The 13,558-nt window shown below is 38.3% G+C and overlaps 1 protein-coding gene across 6 annotated transcripts in view; it reads right to left on the minus strand.

Annotated features, from left to right (window-relative positions):
• Nucleotides 1–13,558, minus strand: part of MYO16 (myosin XVI) — a 499,709-nt gene that overhangs the window by 49,267 nt on the left and 436,884 nt on the right. For all 6 annotated transcript variants that reach the window (XM_016145252.2, XM_016145250.2, XM_016145255.2 and 3 more), the window contains one exon: nucleotides 11,430–12,566. In XM_016145252.2, coding sequence (XP_016000738.2) covers nucleotides 11,430–12,566 — 1,137 coding nt within the window. The remainder of the gene's footprint in view (nucleotides 1–11,429; nucleotides 12,567–13,558) is intronic.

The following is a 13,558-nucleotide window of genomic DNA, read 5'->3' on the forward strand; positions in this document are numbered from 1 at the left end:
TACAATCTACTCTGCTCCATTCAGGGATACTAGCTTGTGCTCTAGTTGTAACATGTCATTCTAGTGCCTTCTAGCCATCCCCTATCTCTGCCACATAAACCTCAGCATGACTAGAAATATGGTTGAATCACTTATGTGTCATACAAGACAGTAAAGCTCTGTTAGCATTAATTTCACTGATATAGTTGCAGCAGGTCAGAACCAGTAAAATCAGCAAAAGTTAAAACAAAAAGAAAATCCTTGTTCTGAACTAATTACAAAATGTACTTGTCTAAAATATGTAATAACCAAAGGGCACAAACCAGGACCCATTGGAGCTGGTGGGAGCCATATACCTTAAGCCTCTTGTGATGACAACATTTAACTGAGAAGAAACAGGGCAGGCTTGGGGCCAGGTGGTGGGGTAGTCCCATGAACCTTGCAGAGCTCAGGGCAATAGTCATTTCCAACCACTACAAAGATATTTTAATATTTCAACAATAGTATGGTGAAAACCCTGCACATCTGACTAGCAGCCAGCAGCTCTGAGGCCTTACATAATAAATTAAAAATATCTTTGAAGACTTAAATTCTTGTCAAAATTTTCCTCAAGCCACTTGGACTATTTCTTTGATAGCTCCTATATGTCCTTTATTGCAGGTAGATTGTCATTACTAATTCCTTATGCCTCTAAATCATATGTGTATTTGACTGAATTCCCCTTGTGCCATCCAAGTGACATATCACAGAATGGATGTCAGTTACTCAGACAGGATGAGCAACTGGGACACTGCAGGGCAAGGCTAACCTTGTGTCTCAAATCGTTTCCCATTTCACCCCACACAGCAGGAAGAAACCACCAGTGGCCAGGAAAGTGGTGGGGTTCCCCTTCTCACATGCCTGATAATTATTTCTCATTAATCATTTTTAATGTATATATGTGTACATGTGACAAAATATAGAAAAATCCTTTCCATATACCCTGGTGTAGTTATTCCAAAACACAACTTGATTATGCCATCATGCCCTTGCATTATAATAGCGCAAGATGGGGCATACACTGGCCTCTAGCATGGGGCAGGGGTCCTGCTGGCCTCGTACTGTCTCTCTTGCTGTTTTAGTCTCATTCCCCTCACCACCCTTCCATGTAAATCCTCCCTTCCAGACCAGTGTTTCAATGAATGTATTTATGGGTTGGGAAATCGATTTAGTGGGTCACGACAATCTTTTAAAAAGTAAAGAGAGTAGAATGAACTAAATAAAAATGCAGCATTTCACAAGCATTAAGGGTAAGAGAAGTGTTTTATGAAACCCAAATATCTTCACATAAAAAGTGTTTCTCACTGCCTACATACACTGTATTTCTTGTGTTTCCCTGTTGTAAGTTGCTTATGACCAAACCCCACATTTTCTTTTTAAAATCTATACAACTTAGTATGATGCCAGGCACAAAATAGATCCTCAATGCATTTTTCATATAAATGGGTAAATAAATAAAGCTTGCCTTCTTATTTAATGATTTTTCCAAACATCTTTGAAACCTTGAGGCAAATGGAAAAGAGCAATACAAAATATTATTGCTAGTTTAACTCTTTTGCCTGAAGTTAACCTCTGAGTTTTTAAGCCCTAAAAACAAAAACAAAAACAAACAAAAATAAAACGAACAAAATTCATGCATGCCTTGGGGTCAAGTCATAGAATAATTTTATTATCTGTAAAATGGAGCATTTTTTTTTTTCTAAAATCATTACAGAGAGTTCCTAGGATGCATTCAATCCCCAAAGCAATGGAAATGCTCTCCGATGTCAGCTGGACCACATCACTGGGCTTCCTAATGATCACCAAATTAAAAAGACATTTTTATGATCCCTCATCACTATACATAAAGCCCAGTGCCTCTGTCCTGTGTCACTATCCCAGCCTCTATAAATTAGACATGATTTCAAGTCTGAGTAAGAGAATGGAGTAGACCCCCCGCTTAGCTGCAACTATACCAGTGAAATTAGTGGTAACAATTAGAGTTTTACTGTCTTGTGTGATACGTGATTCAGCTCGGTCTCTAGTTGTGCTCAGGTTTATGTGGAGGAGATAGAGGATGGCTAGAAGGCACCAGAATGGCATGACACAAGCTGGTGTCCCTGAAATGGAGCAAAATAGACTGTATATTTCTTAAGGGCTGTAGGAGTTATTCTTAAAGCAATTTATCTATTAAAAATCCAAGAGAGACTCTATTATTACCAATGCATAAAGGTAGTTAAGTGGCAAGAGACAAAATAGAGTTAATTCTCTGTGAAAATAATACTAATAAAATATACTCTTTTGCTCCGTAGGATCTGCTGTGGGCCCTGGTTCTTTACGTAATAAAGAATGGATGAACTGGTGGAAATATTACGGGACTACCCTACTTTAAACTAGTAATTTGTTCACCTCTGTGTCCCCTCCATCATTCTGTTAAAGCCAGTCTGGCCCCATCCAGTCTGACATCTGAGAATTCTCCAGCCTGAGAATTGCAATTGAGCAAGTATAATCCCGACAAATGAATGAGACTTTAGAAAGTAATTTAAAGGCTGGAAGCAGTGATTTGCTTTTTTGTAACATGGAAATACCTGCATAGTGATAGTTTTCACCCACTGCTTTGCTCAAGTCTTCTCTCTCTCATTTCTTCCTGAATTATCCATCTCTACCTCAAAGGAGAATAAAAGCAAATCCCAAAACATGGATATTTGCCTGGAAAATACCCTGATGTTACCCATTGTGTACAGACCAGTTCTTCCGTTCTTTAGAATGGGTATTTCTTTTGGAAGAAAATGTTTACGAACCAGGGTTTTGGGTGTGGAGAACCTCTTTTGTAGGTTTTTCAGGGACTTGGGTAATGCATAAATTCTCAGGTATCACGGTACAGTGACTGTTCCATCGTACGTTTGTGTAATCACGGACCTAGTTCATGCCTGCCATTGTTTGGGCCCTGCATATTTTGGGACCCAGTCATGTGTGTGGGACCAAATAAACAAGATTATTGTTTATTGTCTTATTACCATTAAAATGTACTATTAAGTTGCAACTGGCCAGTGATTAAAAAGGTACAGTGTCTAAGTATGAACATTGCATATTTCAAGGGGAAACTAGAAAAGAAAGAAGTGAACACCAGAGTAGAAAAAGACCTGAGAAGCTTTGTGAGTGCTGTTGACTCATGGAATGAAGTATTGGGCAAACTGATAATGAATATAGCTAGCTCTAAGGTGGTGTGAAATTTCCTAGGCTAATCTGAGGATTAATCATAAAAATTATTCAAGGCAGCATAAAGGACCTAAACACTGGTAGGTAATTAAGAAATAGGTTTTCTTTTTCAATATTCTTAAGGAGAGAGAGAACATGGCACCAGTCCAGCCCATCTTTAGGAAAACATTCCACACACCATGTCGCTTCTAAGCATTTCTTCACAAAAGGAAGAAAACCCCAGGATATTGTATTATGTGGCAATAATGAGATGCAGATAGTCAGGAAGGTCTTTATTAACTTGCTTAAGGAGAGCTGCTGAGTGGCTTAGAGGATAAAGCACTGGGTTTCTCTTTGGAGCCCCCAGTGGGAGTTTAATTCACAATCCAGTATAAAAACCCACAATACACAATAGCTGCTAGCTTTAACGGGTTGATAGTAAGAAAAATATTTATTGGTTATGAAAGATAATCCATTTCTGAAAAGACTGTCTTTTTTTTCTTTCTTTTTTTTTTTTATCAGAATTCCAGGTACAATAGTTCTTCTCCCGCTGACAGTGCATTATAGAACATCCCAATTGCGATGGCTTCTTTGCAGCATTTGGCTCACCTCAAAAATGATGAACTATTTATGCAAGATAGATATCTCTAGTATGACTGGCATGCTAGAGGCTGCAGATTCACAGTCAACACGTTAAGGTAATTTCCCAAGATAATTCATAGTATTTGAAGGGTAACTTTTTGATTAGGTTGATCTAAATATTTAATTGTCATAATTCTCTGTGTGATTTTGCTCATGGATTTCAAAGAACAATGAAGCAGCATGCCCTAGTGGAAGTACATACCATGATCATGAGACCTATGAGTTTAATATTCTCCCAACAAATACTTGAGGAGCCCAGAGTACGGACTTGACACTAGATTTTTATTCAGCCATGTTTCCAACTTTGCTATTGTCTACATCTCTGTTTTTATATTCATATAATTTGGAAAGTTATTATTATTTTTTTAAAGTTGCTACAGACACAAAGGATGAGAGCTTTTTTGAGTGTGTGTTTTTCTCCTGACCCGACCATGGTGGCTGTGAGAAATCATTGCTGACCATCTGTGCAGTTCTCAGCATGGTCCCTGGTACGAGCTGGTGGATCACCACACCTTTTACTTTCTGGCTCGTCCTAAGTAGGTCTCCAATGCCCCATTGATACTACTGAAGCTCACATCCTACAGAGTTAAATGCTTCCTCAAGGAAAGACAAGAACTTTGCACGTGAATGCAACTTTAGTGTGTGTTTATCAGTAATTAGTAACTCGGTTTCCAAGCAAAACCTTATAGAGAACACACAAAAAAGTTTTGAATGTGAGGAATTATCTTGGCCCAACTTGTGTGCTGTGGGTCCCCGGCAATAAGATGGACACTTTGTGGGACATGTGAGTAGAAGAGTTTTGTAGAGAAGTGAGGACAAGAAGAGGAGTAGAAGGACAGGCACAAAAGGAATATCCTCTTAGCTTAAAAACTACACATGGATGTCCCTCAGTAACATTTAAACAGGGGAAAAAAAGTTTTACCTCGTATATTTCCCTGATAATGTGTTTATGTTTAACTTCAGAAGAGAGTTACCTTTTGAGAAACAGACTTGATATCATTTGAAAAATTTAATTCTGCTTGAAGACTGAGAATGGCATAATAGCAAGAATTCAGGTTTTGGGAGAAAAGAGACATGTTTGATTCCTGACTCTGGGACCCATTAGTTTCTGTGATTATGGGAAAATCACTTAATCCCTCAAAGTCTCAGATTGCTCATTAGCAAATGGGGATGCTAACACCTGCTTCACTTGCTTCACAGAGGCGAGGATCCAGAGAGAAAAGAGATGTCGACATGCTTGGCCAACAGAAAGGAGCCACTTAACAAATATTAGCTATTAATGTTTTGAGGAGAATACCATTAACAAATCTTCCATCACATTTCTGAGTATTTCTTATTATATGAGGTCATATGCACATACCTAGAATTGGCATTATTGTTTTGGTTCGTTTTCTTCCTCTGGCTCTTTGCATTCTTTCTAGGAGTTAATGCTGAATTCCCACATGACAAAGAAAAACAAATAGAGCTAATTCAGGGCCTTGTAATGGAGCTTTCAGGTAGAAAGCTTACCTTGCTCTGATTCCATGCCAAGCAAGTAGTACCTTCTCTTCTCTCTCATCTCCCTCAACATTCACAACTGTATTTTAAAAGGGCCAAGTACCCTGAACTTTCATGTCTCACCGTACTTTGATTCTTCTGGCTGCCATGTCTCTTCTACTTCTGACTCTGGAGAACTCCATCCATTTCTATTGTCATCCATTACTCTCTCTGTTCACAGATCAGCTCAGTGTGAGGCTCTCCTAGACCCTATCAGGCAGTAACTCATTCCTTTTTTGGCCAGTGAGCATACTCTGTGTGTGCATCTGCTAGGGTTCATGGGCCACTTGGAGCTCAGTCCTGGACCTACTAACTGTTTTTGACACCTAGGCTAAAACTTCTCCCCTCCACTAGAATTTCACTCATTGAAATTGGGTGGATACATCTGCCTCCTACACTGTCTGTGAAAAAGCCAAATTTCTTTCCTTTTTTCTTAGACTCCCAGTAGCAAGTTCTGTATTTACATTAAGCAAATGCTTATTGGATGACTATAGGGAATTAACTCTACAAGTTAGTGCAAGTCTGGTTTATAGGCCCCTGGTTGTACAATTCCCCTGTGTGAATTCATAGGCATTTATAAAAAGTGCTGTAAATTACAAGGAAAATGCCACATTCAAAACATCCACAAATATTCAATATTAAAAAGTCATTTTAAAATGTTCAATTAATATAGAAAACAGAGATTTGTGCTCTTAAGATAGGTAAATTTGGCTACTGATCAATGCATAAAATTGAAAGCTATTTCCTAGTGGTGATGAACCAAAGACTATTTCTATTGGACATGGGGAATTAGAACCGCTGCAATATGTAGCTGCAAGTCCCAAACACAGATACTCTGTTACTACAGAGGGATGAAGAATTTGGTAGTGAAAATATCCTTTTCTCACAGAGAGAGATATTCTCCTTTGTCAAAGCTCAGGTTCCTTGACATGGCCAGGGAAGAGATTTTACACAGCCCATCCTTGTCCAATATACACTGAGTGATTAATGGAGAACTTGCATCTCTGGAAATGTTAAGCTCGTCTTCCCAAAGGACTCACTATCATTTGGAAAATGAAGGAAATTTGGTGTTGATTCAAAATGGTTCCAGAATGCAGAAGAATGCCTTACTTTCACAGGAGGGAGACTTTACATGAGGCAGGAATGCAGACAGCAACACATCAGTAAACTACGTGCTTGTTCTGTCCACGCCCTTTATAATTTTCATGAAGCCTCAGGCCACCACCACCCCGCAAATAAATCACCACGGAGAGAAAGCTTTCAGGGAGTAAGAAAGATTAACAGCTCTGCACAGGATAAAGTGCTAAAAGAACCTGTGTAAAGGCAAGAAGTCTATGGGATGTCAAGCTCTGCATCCCATTATGGGATGGTGAGATTTGCATAAGGCAGACAAATTTCTTATTCTGCAATCTCATGAGAATACATCAGAAAGTAAATGAAGATAGAGTAGAAACTTCTGCTTAAACACAAGAAGCAGAGAAAAACAATTTAAAAATACTATCTTTGAACAAGTCACAAATTACCACTAGTAATTCCATGATATTTCAGTGATTCTTAAGCATTCCTGTTACTAAATAATGTATACGTATCTGTACTTGTCATAGAAGCATCTCAACCTCATAAAATGTTGATTAAAGTAAGATGCAATTGTATGTCTTTTGAAACCTTGATCTTTCATACTTAGTTCTGTTTGGATGTAATATTTAGAACTCCACAACTTGTGTGTGTGTGTGTGTGTGTGTGTGTGTGTGTGTGTGTGTGTGTGTGTTTGGCAATAGAAGAAGTTGGTCTGCACCAGCTGCCTATGTCAGGGGCGATCTCCAAGCCTACGTAGAACATCTTGCAAGCCAGTGTTGTTTTGGGGCAAAGCTAACCCCTGAGAATTATTTTGTTTATATCATGAAAAATGATTCCATGGCTTCTAAAGGCAGGCTTCTACGTTGAGCAGAGGTCTCATGTCTGTGAAAGCTAAAATGGATTGACTGGCCTGTACTAATTAAAGTGACTTAATAATAAATCTTTGATTTTTTTCTGAAAGACTTCTATAATAAAATATTTATAAGTATTTGTTAGTAAAGTGATTTAATATTGGGATGTACTTCAAAATAATCTAATGGTGGAGTAGGACATTGAGAGGGAGAAGAGATTAGCCGTGGAGAAAGTTCACTAATCTATTCTCTCTACTTTTGTATATGTTTGAAATTTTCCATAAAGCCAGCTTTACAAAGAATTCCTTTCTAAACAAATGGCCTTATGGAATTAAAATATCATATTGTAAAAATTTGTTTATAACTCTGACTTAAAATCTCAAAACATTCTTATTCAAAATGTTTATGCAATAAATAAAACATAAATAAAATAAAACATTCAAAATTAACAGTAATTTCCATTTGGCTTAAGTGATTCTTAAGTAAAAGTTCCAGTAGGTTAAATCTATTAAATATATTTCTATGTCAAACTGTTTTAGTTAGGTTTTTTATTAAGTATTTCATAACCACCTACTAATTGAAGATAAATATTGTATATTATTTTTATTGACATCATTTTTAAATACTTATTTATATCTTATAAATTAAGGATGCACAGTATTAGAAATTAATGAAACAATTAAAAATTATCCTGAAATTAGACTTTTCCTTAATTCGGTCTGGTTATCTTCTATTTTCTTCAGATTTCTGAGGTGTACAGCATTTTTGTCAATGTCCTAGCATCTTGATTTTTTCAATGAGTGGAGTATAACATCCTCGGTTTATTTCATGTTCTAGATAAACTCAAACAGACACTGCCACGTCATTTGGAGCAATGGAGCACCCTAGTGGCCTAAACAAGCCAATGAATCTCCCTCTTCATTTGAATCAGGTCTCATACTTTTGGAAACGAGGCAACTAGAAATAATTAGCATAATAATATTATCCACATTATAGATGTAGAACATTTTGTGAATGAATGGGATAACTGTATCTAGAAGCACACAGACAACTAAACATTTAGTCTTTCTTGATTTTAAGGGTAAAGTAGCCCTCTTATGGTATTAAAACAATTAGGTGTACACACTCTCACAAGCTGTAAAGTACACATTTGACATTTTTAAATTTATAGAACTTTTTTTTTTTTCATTCAAACTGTTTGACTCCTCCTCACTGCATCTCAAGTGAGCAAATATAAATTCCCAAAACCTTATCCTTTTTTTCTTTTCCCTGCAGCCCAGTCCTAGGCACCGCTGCACAGATAGCTAAGAGAATAGCCTCTGGTGACAGAATAACTGTTCAATTTATTTTCTGTCTTTCATGAACAGGGTGACTTTGAGAAAGTTGATTAATCTCTCTGTGACTTAGTTTTCACACCTGTAAAATGGAAATAATAGTAACGGATACCTCTAGCCTTGTGAGAATTAAACAAAACAGGTTATTAAAATGATGCTTGGAGCATAATAAGCACTAGTTCCTTGCTGCTGATATTATTCTTCTCAAGATGTAGTTACATCTATCACCTGCACAATCACATTTTGTCTATATGTGCATCCTGGACTCAGAATTTATGTGGCTTTGTATGCTCAAGTTAAATATCTAAGAGTCTATAGAAAATGAACTCTTTTAAGGAACGCAGTATTTATGAAATTTTACATCTAAGTCTATGAAGTACTAATGGAGCAGAATTATACACCAAAGAATCTCATTTCCTATACACAACTTGCCATATTCATATTTTCATTCAAAATACCTATAGCAGAGTATTAATGGTCAGTTTAATCTTCTCAAGGTTATTTTCCAAAGTCGTGAGGGGAATATTTTGAACCCCTCTTGCAAATTTGCAGAACCGTTTCCTCGTATCTCAACTATACAAGAAATGAGCTGTAATTAATTTAGGCGCCTTAAGGGTGAATTAGCCACCCACTGGATTATTTGGTAAGAAAGCTATTTCAGGTGAAAATAAGAATATATTTAAATATAAAATAGGTAAAGCAGAAGATTCAAAACCTTAAAGGGAAGAAGTCCCAAAACTACAATACATCATTAATAACAGTCATTCAATTCATTCAGAAGAAAATGTATTACTGACTTCAAGATCAAATTGTGTTAATCTTAATAATAATATAAGCAGCTCCAGTGATTAGCTCCAGCATTAAGACTTTTTCCTTCCACATCTTATCTTTAGCCCCCTTTACATTCTAAAAAAATAACCTGTAAACTTATTTCCCACATCACAGACCATCAAGAATCACACAGTTCTCAACTGTATAGTTGGAAATCCTGTCATCTGGTGTGTTAGGATGACTCAGTCTCATATTGCTAAGTTTTCTGGTATTATAGCTACTGTGCTGGGATGAGAGTTGCCAATTCATGTATTTATGAGAAAATCATAAGTGGCTCAAATTGATCTTTTCAAATTAAAACGTGTTTTATAAAAACCCACAGTAGAAAAATAGATATTTTATAATTTTAGAGTTGAACTAACAATGTTATACTCAAGGTTTTGACGTGTGTTCTCAAATACTGGTTAGTGTCACCACAGGGAAATATAATTAGCAGATTCATACACCATGCCCGGAGGCCTCACTATAATTCACACTATGCTCTGAGTCCTAGACTTAGGGGTTTCCAAATGATGAGGCCTGTCTAGAAATTCATTAACTTCACTTTCTTGAATAGAGCCAAGAAGAATTCACCCAATTCCCATCTATAGTAAAATGAGGTTTCTGAGGTTATAATAAACTTTTATTTCTAAAAGATAACGTTAATTTGTTCATTTAATGCTTTTCTCTTAGATTCCATTTTGTTCCTTGGAATGAAACATCCGACTTGTGAAATTCAAACATTCTACTACTTGCAGGGACAATTTCATTTATTAATAGCCTATAATTAAGAAGAAATTGTTAGCTAAACAATTAGCTTATTTGTCTGAAGAATAAATAGAGAGTAGGTTATTCATCTATTTGCTAAGCATTCTTAACCTTGACCTACTTTCACTTATCAGATTGCTTCCTTGATTTTCCAGTTTTTGTACCTAAAGTAATTTTCCTAATCAAATGGTGAAAGCTAACTTATTTATATATTTTCTTTAGAAGAAAGAGCAAGTTAATACATACATAAAATGTTTTATTATATGTCAAAATTTCTTTTCTAATCCTATGACCGACCATAAGGAAGATATTTCACCTTTTCATCTTGAAGTTTTCCATCTCTGTAAAGTGATATGTCAATAGTTGCCATCTACCTCAGGTTAATAGCATCATAACTGAAGGGAACTGTTAAAATTTCCTTAAAGATACGATGCTTTATATTAATGCAATTCTTCCTCAAAATGCAGAACATTGGGAAATATTTTGGATATGTATAAAAGCCCTAAAATGATTTTTTAAATCACTTTAATAATCAAAATAAATACTTAAAAAAAAAATAACAGGTAACAGCTTCTGGCTGCAACAGCCTGGTGCTGAGCTCACTTGAATGGACTGTCAGCTGCAAACCAGGCCTTAGGCTGAGGTGCTCAATGAGAAGACACAGAAAGAACTTAGTTAAAGGTTGCTTTCAGTGGAACAGAACGGAAGAAAGTAATTCATTCAAAACAATAGAAAATTCATTTAAAAAAATTATAGGTAAGGAAGTAACCGAATAGGTATCATCCCAGAAGTCAAGAGTGGAAACGAGATGGACAAAACAGGATGGACAGGAGTCAATGGTGAACTGTAAATAAAATGGGAATCGACAATATAATGTTACAAAAATACCATTTCCATATCCCAAGGAAGTATTATTAGGGGAAAAAAGAGCCAGAAGTTAAATTTGACTTTTATTCTAATACTTATCAACTCAAGAATTTATTGAATTTAGTTTTAGTACTATGTATTTTTATATGATGAGCTTTCATCTGCAAAATGTAAGTTATTCATTCTTACCTACTTGTCCACATTGGTTATATAAGATTTTCTCTAAATGACTACAATCACCTCAAACATTATTTAAATTACATATATATGTATATGTGTATAAGTGTATATCTCCCTCCTTCCCTCCATCCCAATGCCCAAAAGGGAGTTATGCTTTTATTTTGCTTACCTTCGGGTTCCCTGATTTTTCTTCCAGCTGCAGACTTCCGAAGCACACTCCTTCCAGAGTTAAAGAGACTAGTTAGCTCATCCAGAGGGCTGTTGAGAGGTCTGGAGTTAGGGGGGCTATAGAGAACTGGAGAGGAGGAGTTAGAGTTGGCCTTCCTATGGTCAACTCTAGCTGTTGCCTTCCCGGGGGAATAAGGAATCTTGGAGAAAGAGCTGCCTGGACCCGCAGCTGGAGCTGAGTTTGGCTTTTGCTGCACTTTGGACAGATCTGGGTTTGCGGCTGCTTTTCCCGTGCTCACCACGGCGGCCTCGGGTGGGAACGTGAAGTGCGGGTTCTGTCGGTGGGTAGCAGCTGGAGGTGCGGGAGCCGGCGGTGGTGTGGGAGGCGGAGAAACTTTGTGGGACCCGTTAAATACAGGTAGGCCAGGGGAGGGAGGCCTGTCACCGTCCCCCTTTTGATTTTTAGAGTACTGAGGAGACAGAGGACTCGAGCCTTCGGACTGCACAGGGTACTTGAGGTTGGTTTCCAGGACTGGCAGTTTTTTCACCTCCAGGGGCGTCAAAGGCGATTCATCCGACGCCGGGGAGCAGGTGACAGGGGTCGGGGGGAACACCAGGAGTGGGGGACGGTGAGGGAGCAGGTTGGGGAAGGGGGCTGGAATGTCGCACGCATCTTTGCAGGGTCCCAGCGTCTGGCAGCTAGCATCGCCATCCTCCAAGGTGATGGGACTCCGACTCTCACACAGCAAAGGGGGCGACGCGGTCACCCAGGCGCCCTCTCCCCGACCGCTTCCATTCTCGTGGGGCACGAAGTACTTCATCTCCTCATACACAGCCTCCGCCTGGTCGGGGCTTTCTGCGCGGCCCACCATCTCGATGTAGACAGGCTCAGGCTCCGGCTCCGGCTCGGGCTCTGAGTGCGCCGGAGGTGTGGGGATTCCTGGCACGGCCCCCCGGGCGTATTGCTGGCGCGCCGCTCTGCGCCGCGTGCCGGGGGCCCCCTTGACCCCTGGTGCAGAGCCAGAGATCTCCTCCGAGGAGCCGCTCAGTTTGGTGTTGGGGCTTCGCTTTGGCTTGCGAGGAGGAATCTTTTTCATCGTGCTGTAGTCATCACTGTGCGGTCTGGGCCGGGTGAGAACTGAACGGGGGACAAAGAAATGATAGATGTTAAAAGTGACCCAGGGCCAAACCACGTGGTCGAAAGCTGGACGCTGCGCCTGTGTGTTCCATTGATGGAGATGACCAGGCCTGCATCCCTCCACCCTGCAGGATTCTGGCTCTACCTACACTTCCAAGACTGCCAACGAGAAAGCGAGTTTTGATCTTGGAGCTGGAGGGCAACTTCTACCCATGAACGAGACGTTGGGTGGACAACAAGGTGGCCCAGGATTGTCAGCCACTTACCTGCAAAGGGAAAGTACCTGGAGATGCAGCGATGCAGCACACTTCAGATCAGCTGCTGGAACTTACTTAACACTTGTTTTCTTAGGGCCTGACACAGGGATGAAATAAGTACAGGCTGAACTGGTCCTCAGGATTTCAGAGGTGAGAAAACAGAAATGTAAGGGGAGCGGGCAAATTTTGTAAGTGGCATATGGATACTTCCTGTAGGAGATGGCATAAAATGAACAAACTAAAACACCTACAAACATAGATTATTATTATTATTTTTAAAAGAACTGTGTTATTAAACACATATTTAACAGAGAAATCAAGACTATAACGTTTATAAGAACTTTTTAAAATAGAAACTTCTTAAGTTGAAAAAAGGAGAGATATTTAGAAAGCCAACTAAGCATAATATTATTGGTAAGAAATAATTTCGAAAAAGGCAGAAACACTATTTAGATATGACTTTAAAATATTTATTGACATTTAAGTTAAAAAAATTCCAAAAGACTTCTTTTTCTAATATATTTTTACTATACATTGTAATAGTTTTTTAAACTAGATACACATAATTTCTCTGAAAACTGAGATGTTAATTTTATAAAATTACATGAAGTTTTACTGAAATATCAAACTTCTCAAAAATATTGAACTATTTTACTAATTCGGTATTTTACTAATCTGTAGGAATTATTGATATTAAACCATCTGAGTTGTTTAAGGCAGCCAGGTTTTTCTCTC

The sequence above is a fragment of the Rousettus aegyptiacus genome, unplaced genomic scaffold (genome assembly GCF_014176215.1).
Source record: "Rousettus aegyptiacus isolate mRouAeg1 unplaced genomic scaffold, mRouAeg1.p scaffold_m13_p_11, whole genome shotgun sequence".
Classification (NCBI taxonomy): Eukaryota; Metazoa; Chordata; class Mammalia; order Chiroptera; family Pteropodidae; genus Rousettus; species Rousettus aegyptiacus.